We start from the raw sequence: 18778 nt of genomic DNA, 5'->3' as shown, positions 1-18778 counted from the left end.
GTTAGGTTCTGTGATGAATATAGAGATCATTAAGACTTGGTTTGGTTCTTCCCTAAAGGAACTTATGATTATAGTATTTGGAATTTTTAAAAGGAGTTCATGAGATAGTGATTATACTGAGAATAACATGAAAACTATTATTACTTTTTTTCCTGTCAACGCTTTTTCATTAGAGTAATATAAAATTTCTCAATAGCTTTGTCAGGCTGCATTGATAAATCATTATTTCTTGTGGTGGCCACAAGAAGTTCCTTAAGTTCAATGGAAATGTCTTTCATGCAAATTTAAAAATCAGTGAAGTCCTGAAAAGAAAAATTTACTATGATTATTTGATTTAGCATGCCATGTTTAGTAATGTTTAATAGTGTTTATATGCAGGTGGTGTAGATACATATAGTCCCTTTGGTCTCCTGAAAAAATTCTCCAGGAAGTCATAATTCTACAACTAAATAATAAATTTATGATAATTGTCAAATAATAGAGATCTGGGTTTCCTAATATGCTTATTTTCTAAGAATACTATAAAATGCATCAAGTATCTTGTGCGTAAAGAGAGATGAGAGAACAGTAGGAAAGAATACTAAACTACAGTACTTGCCAAGGGGGAAATAATTATGTCTTATTAAGAATAACGGAGCCCTTAGAAAAGGGTATTAAAGTGAAGGTCCCTGGTAGGTCAGAAGGTAAAGAATTTTCCTGCAATACTGGAGACCCAGGTTCAATCCCTGGATCAGGAAGATCCCCTGGAAAAGGAAATGGCAACCCACTTCAGTATTCTTGCCTGGAAAACCCCATGGGCAGAGGAGCCTGGCAGGCTACAGTCCATGGGGTTGCAGAGTCAGACATGACTGAGCAACTAACACAACTTCCAGTGGTTTATGTGGGCTTCCCAGGTAATGCTAGTGGTAAAGAATCCACCTGCTAATGCAGGTAACCCAGGTTCCATCCCCTAGTCGAGAAGATTCCCTGGAATAGGAAGTGGCAACCCACTTCAGTATTCTTGCCTGGAAAATTCCATGGACAGAGGAGCCTGGTGGGCTACAGTCCATGGGGTCACAAAGAGTTGGACGTGACTGAGCACATCCACACATACTGGATGGTTTATGTCCATTAGGATATCCAAGAGAAAATGCCCAAATACACATTAGGAATTACTAGAGAAGTAAGAGATAACCAGGGCAGCCTTCCTTAGAATCTATGCAACTGACTTCTCCAGCTAACAGTGTACCAAGAGAAAAAAAAAAGAGAGAGAAGCATCAGTGAAAATGACCTTAACTCTGTTTACTGAGCATTTAGAGAAACAAGAAGTGTCGAGAGAATATGTGTCCCTAAAACTAAAATCTAATGTGACCAAGAAAATGACTGAGTGATTAGTCAGACCCATAAAGAAGTCGGTGCCCTCCAGTTGTAACAACACTACATTGGGTAGAGAATCATTGTGAACACGGGTACAGAGCCAGAAGAGGGGCATAGAGAAATGGAACCCATTTGTGAGATAGCAGTGGTGGGATCAGGATCAGCACATTAAGAAGTGCTGATTCCAATGATACTTCTAAATTGGAAAAATACAGAAGTTTCAAAGTCCTAGGGAAGTAACCCAAAGAATGAAAAAAAAACTTGATGGTGCCCAAAAGAAGGGGAACAGTGCTCATAGAAGTAGTCTCTCCTAGTTCAAAAAGAACAGAAGTAAATGTGGGAGTTTTTTCACTGACTTCACTTGCTGGCTTTGGGGATGGGCGGGGCATACATTACCTCTGCACTAAAACTTCAGTTTATCATATAGAGAAATGCATTTTTACTTTCAAGCCAAAGTATTAATGTTCCTTTGTTGGTGTTATATTTTAAATCATTAATTACCAACTGTGAAGTTTAGTGAATGGTGAAAATTCTTTTTGAATTATACTTTTACAATATTTATGTATCTCTCTATTTCTTCTCTAGACTATAAAAGAAACATCCATAAAATAAGGCCGAACATGGTTAGAAAGTTTGGAAGAAGTATTTCAAAAGGAAACCTAAGATAAGCCTCTTCGAAATCAAGGGGGAAAAAATCAAGGAGTCTGCTTTTAAGAGTTTTTTGCCAGGACCCTTTCAGGAACTTGCTTGAAGTCTTTGAAAGAAGACCATCTTAAAAACTAGGTGTACTCAAATGCCTTTAGCAAGCAGAAAATGAAATTCCTTTTGTTTTGTGCTTTTGTATTCTAAGCAAATATAAAATTTCAAGAAAAAAGGTATGTTTTGCATTTGTAAAATATTTGCTCCCCTTTAAAATTCCTGAGTCAGTGTGGTGGCAGCTTAGTTTTACTATGCTTCAAGTTGATTAGAACATTTTAGAAAATAGTAGAGTTAAATTTCCCTTACTGGTTTTTTAAAATGAGAATTTAGAAGTGATAAAATTATGACCCAGGATTTATTTGGTCTGACATTGTTTTAATCATATATCTGACCTTTCTTTCCAAACATATTTAGATGTACAAATGTACATATATGTGCCGATAAAGCTGTTGTAAATATTATTTAAATAGTCTTCATTAATAAAATACTAATATTGTTTCTTGCTACTTGATATATTAAATATGTAAACTTTATCGTCTCTGCTTTTCTGTCTCATGACTGACTACCCTTTGCATGCGTGTGTGCATGAGTGGTTTGCATGCCCTTCTCCCGGTGATCTTCCCGACCCCTTACACACCTTAAACGACTACTTTTCATAAACTGTCAATTCTGTATATTTGTATTTCAAATTAGTTTAAGATAAGTGGCACTAGAACCAAGTCTGAGAATAATCTATAGGTTTCTTAATGAGAACATGTTTTAATCATTTTTCCTGTGATAGGAAGTACATGGAGCTGCAACTTAATCTTATGTCCTTTTTCACCTGCCTTGTTTGGCCTGTTTATCTTCTGATTACAAGTATTTGGTTAAATGCACTTTTAATTTCATATGTCTTAGGAACTGTCCCATCTAAGCAAACAGCCATTTAACAATCAGCTGCATATTTTAGGCCTTTTAGTTGTTGATCATGTTTTTGAAATCAAAATCTAATTGGGAGAGTGTGAGATGGAATAATGATCTTTGACGTTTCCTCCCACTGTGACCCATATAATTCCATATTCGTCAAAGTGCACATAGGATCTATTGTAGGGAGAACAAACATAGACAATTTTTGTTTTCCCTTTGTCGTTAGGACCTTGATTGTGTTGCCTATTTATCAGTTACATTGGCCTCTCTATTATTCGTTTCCATTTTTCTTAGGTAATTATAAGGTTTCAAAAGAAATCTTTTTACCACGTACTGATGAATGGCTAGCTAGCAGGATTAAGTAACCCTACCTCGTGGTCCACCTCATACCATAAGACATGAGTGATTTTCTTATATGCCATTTTTATCAACTAGGGATTTCACCTTCCATAAAAATTCCTAACAATGCCTTTGCATTACAACCACATAAAGGAGAAATTAGAGGAAATAAATTGTAATGAATGTGGGAAAAGAAACCTGTTGAATATATGAATAAGGACTGTTGGATATATGAATAAGGAAAAACTACATGCATTTAAACTAAAATAAGGTGCTATAATTAATAAGTCACTAGAAAGCAATTTTTAAATAAACTTTATGTAAAAGATAAACCTATCATAAACATGTGACTCAGTGAATTTTCACAGAATAAACACACCCGTGTAACCAGCCCTGAGATCAAGGAATAGAGAATTATCAGAATCCTAGAAGCCTCTCTCATATCCCACCTCCCGCTAAGGCTGACCACTGACTGATTTTTAACTAAAATAATTTATTTTTGTTAAAAGGTAATATTTTTTCCAAAAAGAACTGTAAACAATACAAATGTGCTTCCTCCTCCTCTCAACCACCCGCTACCAATATTCCCAGTTGTAATCACTGCTAATAGTTAAGGTATGCTGCCAAGTCATTTCTTTATATTCAAGCCTGTATACTTGTTTTTTTTATTTTTTAAAAAAATGTATCATCTGATTTGTTTTGCAGTTTATTTTTTTATTCTCATTTGAAAGCAGCCTGGGCATCTTTGTAAAATCTCTTAAGTGTGAATTTCATAAATACTGCTATCGCGGATAGATTGCTCTTTAGTGACAATTGGTAGCAAATAATTCTCATGAAGCAAGTCAAAGATCAGAGAGAAACCCAAATGATGCTGTTTCTTTTGACTAACACTGCACGCGATTTCCGAGAATATGTTGGAGTAGTCAGTATAATCTCTACGTCATGATGTCCAAAGTATAGTCCACAGAACATGGCTCACCTGGATACCCTGCCAAGAAGAGGGCTCCGTGTCAAAGAAGAGTGGGAAGCAGCAGCCTTCCAGGACATTGGCTGCACCCTCTGACAATATAAGCCCCTGAAATCTTATAGTCAGAATCTTACTTGATTTAACACAGTAATTCCCAAATTCCTTTGAAACATCAAACTTTTAAAAAAACTGTTTAATTGAGGATAATACAGTGAACCTTCATATAATCATAATACTGGATCCACTTAACAAATTTTTCCACATTTGTCTGGAAGGTCCCTTTTTCCTTGTTTTTCTTCTTTGCTAGAGTACTCTAAAGCACCCCAGATATTTCATCACTACATACTTGTTTATGAATCTGAAAATATAGCCATATTCTTATTTAATACAAAAAAGTACCTCCTTTTATTAAAGCACTCCCATCACTTCATGGCAAATAGATAGGGAAACAGTGGAAACAGTGCCCAGTTTTATTTTGGTGGGCTACAAAATCACTACAGATGGTGACTGCAGCCATGAAATTAAAAGACGCTTACTCCTTAAAAGGAAAGTAATGACCAACCTAGACAGCATATTAAAAAGCAGAGACATTACTTTGTCAACAAAGGTCCATCTAGTCAAGTCAGTAGTCATGTATGGATGTGAGAGCTGGACTATAAAGAAAGCTGAGCGCCGAAGAATTGATGCTTTTGAACTGTAGTGTTGGAGAAGACTCTTGAGAGTCCCTAGAAGTGCAGAGAGATCCAAACAGTCTATCCTACAGGAGACCAGTCCTGGTTGTTCTTTGGAAGGACTGATGTTGAAGCTGAAACTCCAATACTTTGGCTACCTGATGCGAAGAGCTGACTCATTTGAAAATATTCTGATGCTGGGAGGGATTGGGGGCAGGAGGAGAAGGGGATGACAGAGGATGAGATGGTTGGATGGCATCACCAACTCAATGGACATGGGTTTGGACTCCGGCAGTTGGTGATGGATAGGGAGGCCTGGTGTGCTGTGGTTCATGGGGTTGCAAAGAGTCGGACACGACTGAGCGACTGAACTGAATGATATCCCTAAGAACATACTTTGAGCAAAAATGTAGGGATTGATAATGACTAAAATTAACAGAACATTATAGAATAGAGTTAAAGCTATTAGGTATTTAATATTTTTAACTTATAAGAATTATTTGCCAGTTTGAAACAAACACTTTACACATTAATGCTAACTCCACTGGCCTTTCTCTTTCATTTTTACTAAGTTAAGACTTAAGTTTGGTTTTGGTAAAGTAACATAATACAAATAAGTTTTTATTATACTTTCCTACTTTGGTAAATTAGTTGGAATACTTGTTCTCATGTGCCCGGATATTGTATTAACTTTGTTTACATGCCAAGAGGTAGGTACAGTACACACCACCTATGATGAATGACAGCTCTGCTGTAACGGGGCATACATGTTCCTCAAAGTCACTGAGCTGTGCCGAATTGTGCCATGAAGACACAGGGCTTACCAGGCAGATGAAGTTAAGGGTACAACACTCAAAAGCCTTGTGTACAACACTTGTCGCTGGCACAGTAAAACACCCAAACCTAATATAAGTAACTGCACTTTACATGTTAAATGTTTAAGAAATCCATAAATGCTACTATAATTAAGGTGCTTTGCCCTGAAAAAGAAGTGAAGTTTGCTCGTGGAAATGGGTGTAAGAGAGTTGCAGCGTATGGGTTAAAACGGAATGGTGGCAGGCCAGTGGGTGATCTAAATCAGGTAGAAATGTGTAACATCAGATGTGGATGGCTGTGGCCCGTTGCTCTTGAGCGATGTGTGTGTTTTGTGTACCCCATGGCTTGGTTCACCTGTGTGCAGTTTTCTGTGTTCACCTAATGTTGCATTTGGATGAAATCTCATAAATGTAAAATGCACATTATGCTGAAATTGCTCCCTGATGTATAAATGGTGTCAGAGCAAAAGCATATTTTCAAAACAGCTACAGCAGAACTAACTATAAATATTGAATGTATGCTTAATAATCAGAAAAGGGATTTGCATGCATAAGAAATATATTTTATTTTAAATTATCCTTTGGTTCTTTCACATTTAAATAACTTGGATATCTAAGGTAACTGCTCAGTTAGCCCTTTGGTGTTAATGGACATGCAAGCCCTAGAATCAGATCAGACATTTTAACTTTGCTTTGAGAGCAACTTCAGTCACAGACGTTATAGTGTCCCAACATTTGTGAAGGAGCCGTCAGTCAATAACTCTTAATAATAGTCTTACTTTTTTGGACTCTTGTCACGTGATAATCACTTTAAATGCATTTTTCATTTATTCCTCACAACAAGCCTTTACAGTAGATGTTACAGACTCACAGTCCCTCATTTACAATTCTAAAAACTTCACAAACTTTGAAAATCAGAAGTTTTCTGTTTTTGTAATTTTTGTCTGTAAAACCTTACTTCTGCTAATGTGGGACTATTGATGGTCTTATCCCACCTAGTGTGAACATTCAAAGTTTCCACTGCAGAAATGTTAATGCCTGATTTGGGGGTGTTGCCTCAGTCCCCATAGGTGTAGTTATATAAGTACAGCATATATATCATATTTATTTTCTAAAATGAAAACTTTGAATTCCCAAACTCCTAGCTACAATTATTTTACGTGATGGTTTATAGACAAAATGTATTTATTTTTCTACTTAGAAAAAAGGATGACATTTAGAAAAGTGAATTTGTCAAAGACCACAGTAGCAGAGTTGGAACTTTGAACTCAGTTTGGTGTAAAAGAGTTACTGCTATCCCTAGTCCATGCATTGCCTCCGTCTACAGTGGGGCTAATACTCTGCATAGATAGATATATAAATAGCTGGATAAATAAAGTATACAAAAAGGATCTACTACATAAAATAAATTCCATTCCCATGGTCATCTGTGATTTGGTAGAAAGATTTGTTCGATGTTTTTTATAGTTGTAAGTAAATTAGGTTTAGCTAGTATTGTTTATATCAAAAACAAAACAATTTAGAGTATTATTAAATATTAGTAGCAGTCTTTAATATTACCGTGAAAGTTGCTCAGTTGTGTCTGACTCTTTGCAACCCCATGGACTATACAATCCATGGAATTCTCCTGGCTAGAATACTGTAGTGGGTAGCCTTTCCCAATCCAGGGATTGGGAAGTGGGATCCTCCCAATCCAGAGACTGAACCCAAGTCACTCCCATTGCAGGCAGTTTCTTGACCAGCTGAGCCACAAGGGAAGCCTTTAATATTACTAAAGACATTCACAAATCCTATGTATTGATTTTTCAAGGACAATTTTTTGTGTCTTGCAATCAAAATATCACGTGGTATTGTTGCATATTCACAACTTGCTCAAAAGTTGTTGGCAACTACTCAAGATAAAATTTGAGTCATTGGTTTATATGCAAAATGTTTTTGTATATAATCAATATTTGAATATACAACTCAGACACTAAGACAAAATATAACTTTGTTTTCAGGAGTCAGCACAGGATGTTTGTTTTTGAAATGTGCATGTACAAGTGCTGAGTTCTTCCTCTCCTATAACTTCCCCCAAAAGGTGGCAGTTGACAGATAGTCCATACTTCTCAGAGTGAACATCATTTAAGAAACCACTCAAGCTTTGCAAATGGCAAGTTCTGCATAACAGCCACTGTAGGGATTAGTCCATCAAGTTAAGAGCTGCCAGGAAAGGTTAGTTCTGAGATATTTCTGTCACATGTGTGTATGTACATAAAGCAGATGTAAGACAAAATAAGCCAAGAGCCATAATAAAAAAAAATTAAGAATGAAAAAGTAGTTTATTCTCATACTTTCAAACAGATGGAAGGTGAAAGATGTCTGTTTGGTATAATTAAGAAGATTAGTGACATGAGAGGAAAACAGTTCTATGATCAGGACTTTGGACAAAAATACTGTCCTCAGCCTCATTTCTTATCCCTGCAGAATATTCTTATTCTCTGCAAGCCACTTCTCAAATAGAAAACATAAGGAATCCTTTCTAATACCACCACCCTCTGCTCACATTTCTTCCCATTATCTCTTTATGTGCTTGTTTCAGAATCACAGTATCTTTTTTTATTTATTATTCCCCCCTGTTCTTTCAAATAACAATTATTAACGTAGGTTAACTCCCACCCCAATCCTCATTCAGTTCAAATGCTACCTGAGAATGCTGCAAGTGCATTGCTCCCTTGAATTTTTCATGTCAGATAAAAAATATTAACCTATTTGAACTAAGCCTGAAAGATCATCACCTGACTGCTCTGACTGTATGTTCTCTACTCTTCCTGCTTCCTATGTTTACTCCAAATAAATCTACCTTCATTCCACTTCCCTATTCAATTTCAAGACAGCTGAACCATTGAGCCCCCAGTTAGCTTGAGTTTGAAAAGAGTCTGCTTACAAAAGAGATTCCCAGCAGCCATCAACTTTTTTTACTGCCTTGCATTTCAGAGCACTACCTAAAATGTCCCCAACTCAGGAAAAAAGTTCCCAGCTACCAATGAGCTTAATAGATAACTACAGTGGGAGTTTTACCCTATAAAAAAGATATTTTCCAAGTTTGAATGCCTAAGTAATTTTAAATATTGGAGTCAATGTTTAAGGGCCTCTACTTTTTCTCCCAAAACTTCAATTTAACCTCTTTCAGCTATTCATTTTACCTGTAAAATTTGATTCTCTTACTTAGAGACCAAAGTGAATTAACTTTCCTTTATCAACCTCACTAGGATTGCCATGTAGATGAGATGGATTTTGCCACTCATTTTGGGACCATATTCCTTGCAGGTGTTTAGTTAATTACTAAATTTTTTTCATTCTTACTAGCCTTTACTTTTCTTCTCCAAGATTTGTATAGTTTAAACCTGTAACCTCTCTTCATTATACTATTATATATAATTATTCAAATGTTTTGCAAGTTAGATTATCAAGTATTTATACATGTCCACAGAGTTGTTATTCTGACATTTTAGTAATACAGCAGACATTTGTTTTGCTTCGTTCAACTAACCCGAGTTTGATGAAGCCATCTCACTTTTTCTCTGGGAAACCACTCTCCCTCACTGAGATCCTAATGGAATTATCTCTGCACACACACGCACGCACACACACATTCCCTTAGCTCATCATGACTACTCTATAGCCCAACTTCCTGTTAACAATGATTGGTTTCAAGTAGACATCTGATCCAAAATTCAGTGGTTTCCCAGTCTCTTTGACAAGTGGTGCTAGGAGAACTAGACAGCTACATGTTAAAGAAAAGAGAAATCCAAGTGAAAATCACAATGAGGTATTATTACCTCACACATGTCAGAATGACTGTCGTCAAAAAAGAACACAAAAACAAGTTGGCAAGAATATGGACAGAAGGAAACCCTTGTACACCGTTGGTGAATATGTAAATTGCTGCATACTATTTTCCTCTGTGGAAAACAGTATGGAGATTTCTCAAAAAAATAGAGAGCTACCATACGACCCAGCAATACATCTTCTGGGTATATACCTGAAAAAAAATTTTGAAAAAATACATGAGCAAATGAAGGAATATGTAAAGATGGAGAACCAAGGCCCCCTACATTGGGAGCTCGGATTCTTAGCACCAGACCACCAGGGAAATCCCAATAGTTCTTTAATTTTACTTTTTCTTATTTGGTATCCCATGATGTGAATTATACCATAATTTAACTGTTCACTTCTTGAAGGACATTTTGGTTTTTTCTATTTTGAGGCCATTGCAAATAAAATCACTACACACATTCACATAAAGGTTTTGTGTGTTGAGCTCTTTTCATTGATTTTTCTGTCATTTACAAAAACTGAAAGCATTTTGAATAAAACAAGCAGAAAAATAACAGAAGAGTGTAGGAAGAAAAATTTTCTCCATCTTTACATATTCTTCATTTGCATTCAGAGAGCACTGTGTAAGCCATGTTCCTTCATGGGGTTCACAGGATAAGAATTTCAAGATCTGAACTTGGAGAAAAAGTTGTAAAAAGCTCTATACCCTGTGAGTTCTCCAATCCAGATCTCATGTCTACTTCTCAGTTGAGATGTGAGGGATTAGTTTTTCCCAAAATTCCCGACATGTAATACTTATTTGTACTATATGACTTCTCAAAGATATGGCCAGGTTTAAGTTCTTCACATAATTAAATTGATATTTCTTTTTTATTATATCAGAGTGCTCACTTAAACTCTATGATCTGTTCATGTTCACTCTGTTCCTTCTTTCTTCCTTTCATATGCATATACACCAAAATGTCAAACATGATCCTGAGTTTCTGAATTAAATCATTCCCTATGTACAGATGAACCATAGCTACATTATTCAATTCCATTTATCAAGTTTCCATCCCCATTTCAAACACCTTTATTACAATGATCAGTGCTTTTTTTCACATTGGTACATGACTGAAATGTACAATTTTTACATTACTGTTCTTTACCTATCTATCTCATAAAATTCCAACTTTCCCTCATAAACATCCTTACATCTTTTCCTAATATCCTAAAAAAAAGTCAAGTATTACCATGAACAGAGCTTGCATTTCTCTGCCTGGCCATCACTGGCACAAAAGCAGCCGGCAGGGCTATATGGTATCAAAAAGAGATACACATGCGGAAAAAAGGTAGAAAGTAATTCTAGTAACATAGAACTGTGTATTTTGGTCATCTTTCACCTGAATTTTTCCAAAAGCAGTGTTTAGCTGCAAGCTAATACATCTGCCAAACTTACCTATTTTGCTGTTAATTGGATAGAGCCCCCCAGAGACTTTCTCACGAGACCATAAATTATTCCAGCAGTTGGGTGCTTACACTGCTGAAGGCCCAGCATCCATGATCCTACCTCGGTTTCAGAGCTTGTAGTGAGAGAGGCTTCCCTCTTGTTTACCTTTTCAGTTTTGAAGCAGTGATCAAGCCTGTTAGCTCTTTGTGGCCCCAGCCAGCCAACAGTATTCTCTGAAATACTTTAAATACTTGGATGATCTTGGCTATTGAAGAAATGTACTGTTGCTACTCCCCATTTCGGGAAAACTGTAAAAGACAAGCCTTAAGAATTAATTAAATTAGATAAGCTATGCAGGTGAATTTTAGTGCTTCTTTTTGACCAATGCTTTTTTTTTTTTTTTTTAATGTTTATTTTTTACTGTGTTGGCTCTTTGTTCTGCACCTTGGCTTTCTCTAGCTGGGGCAAGCAGGGGCTTCTCTCTAGTTGGAAGGGCTTCGCTTGTTGTGGAGCACGGGCTCAGAAGTTGAGGCACACAAGCTTAGATCCCCCACGGCGTGTGGAATCTTCCCAGGCCAGGGATTGAACCTGTGTCCTGTGCATTGACAGATGGATTCTTAACCACTGAACCACCAGGGAAGTCTCAACACAATATTTTTGATTCCTGTAACAATGATGTTTCCTGGGAGATTGCTTCCTCATGACTGACTATAAGTCTAATTTCGTAGGCGATATAGTGTAATGAACTTTCGGTTTTATTTAGTAGTCATAATAACTGTAGATCGACTCATTCTCCCTCCCCAAAAAAGAAATGATGGATAACAATTCATGATATTAAGCATCTTTTGTAGGTATTGGGTAGGTTTCATCATCTTTCTTTCCCACTATTGAAAGTTAATTTTTAACTAAGGGTGGTGGGAAGTGATGGCTGTCAGAATTAGTTGGAACTCATTTCAAAATTCTCCATCTGTCAGTAGTTCAGCATCATTGCTCATAGTCCCAAGATGATACAGTTGATTGCAGAGAAATGACATCTCCAGGTGAAATCCATTTACAAAAGTAAACTAATTCCCAGCAATGACCTTAATGACCATTAGAGAGAGTCCCTCATCAACCAAAAGCAAGCTGCAAAGGGAAGATGAATGCAATCATTCACTTGGCATGCACCAGACATGAAAATTTTCTAGTTTTTTTCCCAGTTCATTTAATGCTCATTTAGAAATATGCACTCAAAAGGACTTGATATTTCATTCTTTTGTAAACTGTAAACACATCACAGTGGTATTTGGATATCTTACAGACTTTGTCTGTAAACAGAAGTTGCTTCAAGGCATATTCCAGATACTTACTGGTACAAAATTTTAGATGCTTAACAAGTTCTTCAAATGAATGGCAATAATTTTTAACATTTGGATAGAAAAACCACATTTGGTACAATGAAAAATGTTGTGCTTGTTTACTTTTTGGTGACCATCATAAAGGCTATAGAACACATTTGCAAGATAAATCCTGATTTATAGTTTCATGATACCTTGAAACATCTATATCTGAAACATATTTGAATAAAAACTCAAGATTCTAGATCCTATTGTATTGTCTAATGCCAGATGGAATGGAACATAATATTGCACAACTTAGCATGACTCAACAGTGCAAGTGGTTTGGACTTAGAATGTTTTATTAGAAGTGTCATTAGAAAGAAAAATGCTAGTGTTGGGGGAAGGGAGAAAACCTATTCCTGAATAACCAATTCTTCAGACTACTATATTGATGAGATCAGTTGTAGTATTAGCAGACATGTAATGGAATGGACCTTTTGTATTCAAACATGTCTGTTTGTGAAAGGACCGATCAGCCTGTCCATGGGTGTATGTTAAGAAGCATTCACAACTGGTTGAAAACTTAGTGAAAAGAAATCGCTGATGCAAACGTGAACTGTATACACTGTAGATGAAAACAAAAAGCTGAGCAGAAAAATACCCATTGTAAATACTAATGTGGCAATTAGACTTTGAAACCTTAGATTTGGTATTATAGGATTAATCCATACACATAAGGTTCAGAGAGTCATTTATATTTATTTAACTTAACTTAAATCAGAGCCAGTAGTCAAATAGGTTTGTATAGCAGTAAATGTTGGGCAGAACCCATTGTGTTATTTGAAAGCCTTTCTTGAGAATGAGCAGTTTCTATTTAGAGTGTGAAAAACAAAAAAGAAGCTACTTCACTTAAAAAGAATAAATCAGTATTTAATATTCCACCACACTTTAGTCATGCGATGTTCACGGCAATCGGACTCTAAGCTCTGTGAAATCCAAGATCATATCGCTCTTGATCCCCCTGTTCAAGAAATCCAGTGGGAGGCCCTACCATGGTTCATGCTTGGCATTTCCCAGAGGAAAGCAAGCTGCTTCATCTAGAGGAACACACATCCAATGCTGTACAAATGGCACGGTGAATTTTGGTTTTCACCAGCAATTTTATTTAAAGTGATTTATTTCTTATAACTGTCTTACAATATATTCTGACTTCTGCAGAGCGGCCTGGGTCATATGTTCTGTATCTCTCAGGTAGTGAGTGAGTCGTACAATTTGAGAGGTGTATGCCATTTCTCCCCTCTGTGTGGGCAGTGGGACATGTAACTATATCATTCTTAGCAAGGCTCTCATTTTAGCCCTAAACATTGAATTGTTTAATAATAACTTTGGTTTAAGTTTTTAAAAAATCACATCTTAACATATTGAACTTTCCTGTAATGTGAAGATTATTAAATAATCACCTTGAGTTATAACTGTAATTGTTTATAGAGTATTTTTAGCTAAAAGTAAAGAATTCTTTTGCTGAATTAAAACTCATGCTACACATCTATTAGACAGCTTTTATTAACCCTGTGTGGGCTTCCCTGGTGGCTCAGATGGCAAAGAATCTGCCCACAATGCAGGAGACCTGGGTTCAATCCCTGGGTCGGGAAGATCCCTGTAGAAGAGAATGGCTACCCACTCCAGTATTTTTGCCTGGAGAATCCCACGGACAGAGAAGCCTGCAGGGCTACAGTCCATGCAGCTGCAAAAGGTCAGACACGACTAAGTGACTAACACAGCAGCAATTAACCCTGTGTAAGTTTAGCTCTTCAATATGCTTAGAAGTCTAGGTTCTGTACTATAGTCTCATTTTTCTATGTCTATTGACTCATAGAAGAAAGAAAAAATTACATTTGTAGGTGTAAATTAAATGTTTCATTTTTATGAGTAGGAATCAGATGAAACTATAATGATCTCTAATTGTCCAGTATAATTTCAACCAGAATTGAGGAAATGGGATGTTCTGATTATTTGAATTTGGGATTTAACCATTTTTTAAATTTGTGATTTTAAGCTTTTTTCATTTTGACACTCATTGTTGAAGATTGCTATTAGAACCTTGGAGTAAGGAGGAATATTAGTAGCTTCTCATCTGTCCTTCCACGCAGTTCTGGAATTCTTTCTCTGGTATTATTACCTCTTCCTGAAAAGTTTAATGGATCGGAAATTAATCTCTTTGCAAGATAGCACACTCCATTAATGCTACACTGTATTAGAAAGTTCTAATTTATGTAGAATCCAAATCTGACCCACTGAAACTTTGGACCATTAGTTTCAGTTCTCTTTTTGCAAGCAATAAGGCTGCGTCTTTTGCTCCCGTTTTACCACTTATACTTAATGTAAAATTTTGTGCGTTATCATTAACTATTGTTACAAGTACTTAATAACATGACTGGGAAACATCAATCCATTTCCTGATTGATTGCATATGTTGTGTGAGTCAAAAATGCCTTCAGTTGCAAGGAAAAGAATACCCAACTATAATAGTTTAAGAAGTGAGAGCTGACATATTAGAAATCGAGATAACTAATTGCCAGTGTTTGTTCAGTAGCTCAGCAATACTCAGTAAAGTTTTCTCTGCAATCCTCTTGGTCTTTCTTGTCACTCTGTATATTTAAGGCAAGAAGAAAAAGAAAGTGGAAGGTTTTACCCAGATATATCTCTTTTTCAAAAAGACAAAAGCTTTCCCCAAAATGCTCCAACTGGGTTGTATGGCTTATTTACAGTTTTGTTCTTAGCCCTTAACAGAATGTGACCCCCAGCAAGTAATCGCTAAATGTGACATTAATACATGAATAAATGTCTTACATCAACACTGCCATGTGAATAAAACTGTGGCTTTAGAGGAATTCAGACCAGAGAGGGAATAAATGTAAAATCAAAATACGAAACAATCAAAAAGCTCTCAATCCTCTTTGAAGGAGACAAGAAAGCCACCATAAAGAAGGTACTATAGTGAGATTTGTTTAAATGTTGCTGCTTGGTTGCTTTCTAGTTATTTAAAACTTTCTAGTTATTTAAAGGGGACTGTAATGCTAACCATTTGGTAACAGTTATTTTCAAATAAAATAATAATAGTAATCATAAGATAAATGATCAATAAATTGTTCAGTTCCGTTCAGTCCAGTCATTCAGTCGTGTCCAACTCTTTGCGACCCCATGGACTGCACCACACCAGGCCTCCCTGTCTATCACTAACTCCCAGAGTTTACTCAAACCCATGTTCCCAGGGATTGAACCCATGTGTCCTGCTTGACAGGTGGATTCTTTACCACTGAGCCACCTAGGAAACCCTTTTTCCTATATATTTGAGTATAAATGTGTCATATAGTACAGTTATAGTTCAGTTGCTCAGTCATGTCCGACTCTTTGAGACCCCATGGACTGCAGCATGCCAGGCTTCCCTGTCTATCACCAACTCCTGGAGCTTGCTCAAACTCATATCCATCGAGTCAATGAAGCCATCCAACCATCTCATCCTCTGTCATCCCCTTCTCCTGCCTTCAATCTTTCCCAGCATCAGAGTCTTTTCCAATGAGTCAGCTCTTCCAATCAGGTGGCCAAAGTAGTAGAGTTTCAGCTTCAGCATCAGATCTTCCAATGAATATTCAGGACTGATTTCCTTTAGAATGGACTGGCTGGATCTCCTTGCAGTCCAAGGGACTCTCAAGAATCTTCTCCAACACCACAGTCCGAAAGCATCAATTCTTCAGCTCTCAGCTTGCTTTACAGTCCAGTTCTCACATCCACACATGACCACTGGAAAAACCATAGCTTTGACTAAACAGACCTTTGTTGGCAAAATAATGTCTCTGCTTTTTAATATGCTGCCTAGGTTGGGCATAGCTTTTCTTCCAAGGAGTAAGCGTCTTTTCATTACATGGCTGCAGTCCCCATCTGCAGTGATTTTGGAGCCCAAGAAAATAAAGTCTGTCACTGTTTGCATTGTTTCCCCATCTATTTCCCATGAAGTGATGGGACTGGATACAGTGATCTTAGTTTTTTGATTGTTGAGTTTTAAGCAAACCTTTTCACACTCCTCTTTCACCTTCATCAAGAGGCTCTTTAGTTCTTCTTCACTTTTTGCCTAAGAGAAAAGCAAAGTTGTGTCATCTGTGTATCTGAGGTTATTGATATTTCTCCCAGAAACAATCTTTATTCCAGCTTGTGCTTCATCCAGCCCAGCATTTCGCATGATGTAGTCTGCATATAAGTTAAATAAGCAGGGTGACAATATACAGCCTTGACGTACTCCTCCAAATTTGGAACCAGTCTGTTGTTCCACGTCCGGTTGCTTCTTAACCTGCAAACAGATTTCTCAGCAGGCAGGTCAGGTGGTCTGGTATTCCCATCTCTTGAAGAATTTTCCACAGTTAGTTGTGACCCACACAGTCAAAGGCTTTGGCATAGTCGATAAAGCAAAAGTAGATGTTTTTCTGGAACTCTCTTGCTTTTTCTATGATCCAATGGATGTGGGCAATTTGATCTCTGGTTCCTCTGCCATTTCTAAATCCAGCTTGAACATCTGGAAGTTCTTGGTTGGTGTACTGTTCAGAGTCACGGCAGTAGAGTTACACTGCTTTAGACTTCCCTGCTAACTCAGTTGGTAAAGAATCCTCCTACAATGTAAGAGACCATGGTTTAATTCCTGGGTTGGGAAGATTCCCTAAAGAAGGGATAGACTACCCACTCCAAAATTCGCAGGCTTCCCTTGTGGCTCAGCTGGCAAAGAATCCTCTGCAATGTGGGAGACTTGGGTTCAGTCCCTGGGTTGGGAAGGTCCCCTGGAGAAGGCAACAGCTACTCACTCCAGTATTCTGGCCTCAAAGAGTCGGACATGACTGAGCAACTTTCACAAATATGTCATATAGGTTGAGCTATATGAAATCACCAGCATTTGAATACTTTTTCCTACAAACCAAGAATTTCATATGGATCAATCTAATATTGCCTTCTCTTTGTCTTGCTTGTTCTATACTTCCTTTTTCCCTCATGGTTGCCTTCTATTAGACTGTATTTATCACATTTTCCTCTCTTAGTTTGAAAGTATGGATTATTTTACTATTAGTGATGACACCAAAAATTACAGCATGCATCACAGACTTACTAAAGTCTAAAAACTTGGTTTTTTTCACCTCTTCTTAGACAAAACAAAGATCACCACAACCTCTTTTTACCCTCACTTGACTTACATGCTTTTGTTTTATATATGAATTTGTCCTATATGTTAACTTGCAAACAAAATTATATTGTATACAATGTTTACTTGAATGTATTCACATTATTTTACATTTTGGTTGATTTTCATCCTTTGTCAGACTCTTCTTTTGACCTGAGAACTCCCCTTTAGTCCAGTTCCTTTTGTGAATTCTAAGAGTTTTTATTTACTTGGGACTGTCTTATTTCACTTTTATTCTTTTTTAAATTAAATGGAGATATAATTAACATATAACATTGTAGTACTTTAGACGTACAGCATAATGGTTTTATTTATATAGTGAAATATATGTATGTGTATATATATATATTTGCATAACCTCCATCACCACACAGTTATTTTTTTTCTCATGATGAGTACTTTTAAGATCTACTGTCTTAGCAATTTTCAAATGTGCATTACAATATTGTTGACTATGGGCTTCCCAGGTGACACGGTGGTAAAGAACCCTCCTGCCAGTGCAGGAGACAGAAGGGAACAGGTTTGGTTCCCGGGTTGGGAAAATTCCCCTGGAGTAGGAAATGGCAACTGACTCCAGTATTTTGACCAGGAAAACTCCATGGACAGGGAAGCCTGGGAGGCCACAGTCTGTTCGTGGAGTTGCAGAGTCAGACACAAATGAGCGTACACACACACACACACACACACACACATTGTTAACTGTAGTTACGGTACTATACATTGTGTGTGTTAGTAGCTCAGTCATTTCCAACTCTTTACGACCCCTGTAGCCTGCCAGGCTCCTCCACCCATGGAATTCTTCAGGCAAGAATATTGGAGTGGATTGCCATTTCCTTCTCCAGATACTATACACAACATCACTCCAGAACTTTTTAATCTTATAACTGGAAGCTTTTACCTCTTGATCAACTCTGCCCATTTCACTTTATTCTTGATGAGTATTAACTGGTTAGAGAATTCTCGGTTGCTAAGTGTCTACTTTATGTACATTAATGACTTCATTTCGTTGGTTTCAACTTTAGTTCATAAAAAGTCAATGTCAATCCTACCGCTGCTCTTTTTTTAATTTATTTTTTAATTGAAGGATAATTGCTTTACAGAATTTTGTTGTTTTCTGTCAAACCTCAACATGAATCAAACATAGGTATACATATATCCCCTCCCTTTTGAACCTCCTTTTAAAAATAATCTTTTTTTCTGGATGCTGTTAAGATTTTCTCTTTAACTTTAGCTTTCT

The 18778-nt window shown here is 36.9% G+C and overlaps 1 protein-coding gene across 1 annotated transcript in view; it reads left to right on the top strand.

The window, feature by feature from the left end:
• KIF18A (kinesin family member 18A) overlaps positions 1-2225 on the top strand; it is an 86474-nt gene extending 84249 nt beyond the window's left edge. Inside the window, exon 17 of the mRNA XM_010831790.1 lies at positions 1942-2225. Coding sequence (XP_010830092.1) covers positions 1942-2024 — 83 coding nt within the window. The 3' untranslated portion in view covers positions 2025-2225. The remainder of the gene's footprint in view (positions 1-1941) is intronic.
• Positions 2226-18778: the final 16553 nt, after the last annotated feature.

Source organism: Bison bison, unplaced genomic scaffold (genome assembly GCF_000754665.1).
Source record: "Bison bison bison isolate TAMUID 2011002044 unplaced genomic scaffold, Bison_UMD1.0 scf7180017864531, whole genome shotgun sequence".
Lineage (NCBI taxonomy): Eukaryota > Metazoa > Chordata > Mammalia > Artiodactyla > Bovidae > Bison > Bison bison.
Note: the sequence above shows the minus strand (reverse complement) of the source record. Positions and strands in the feature narration are given on the sequence as shown.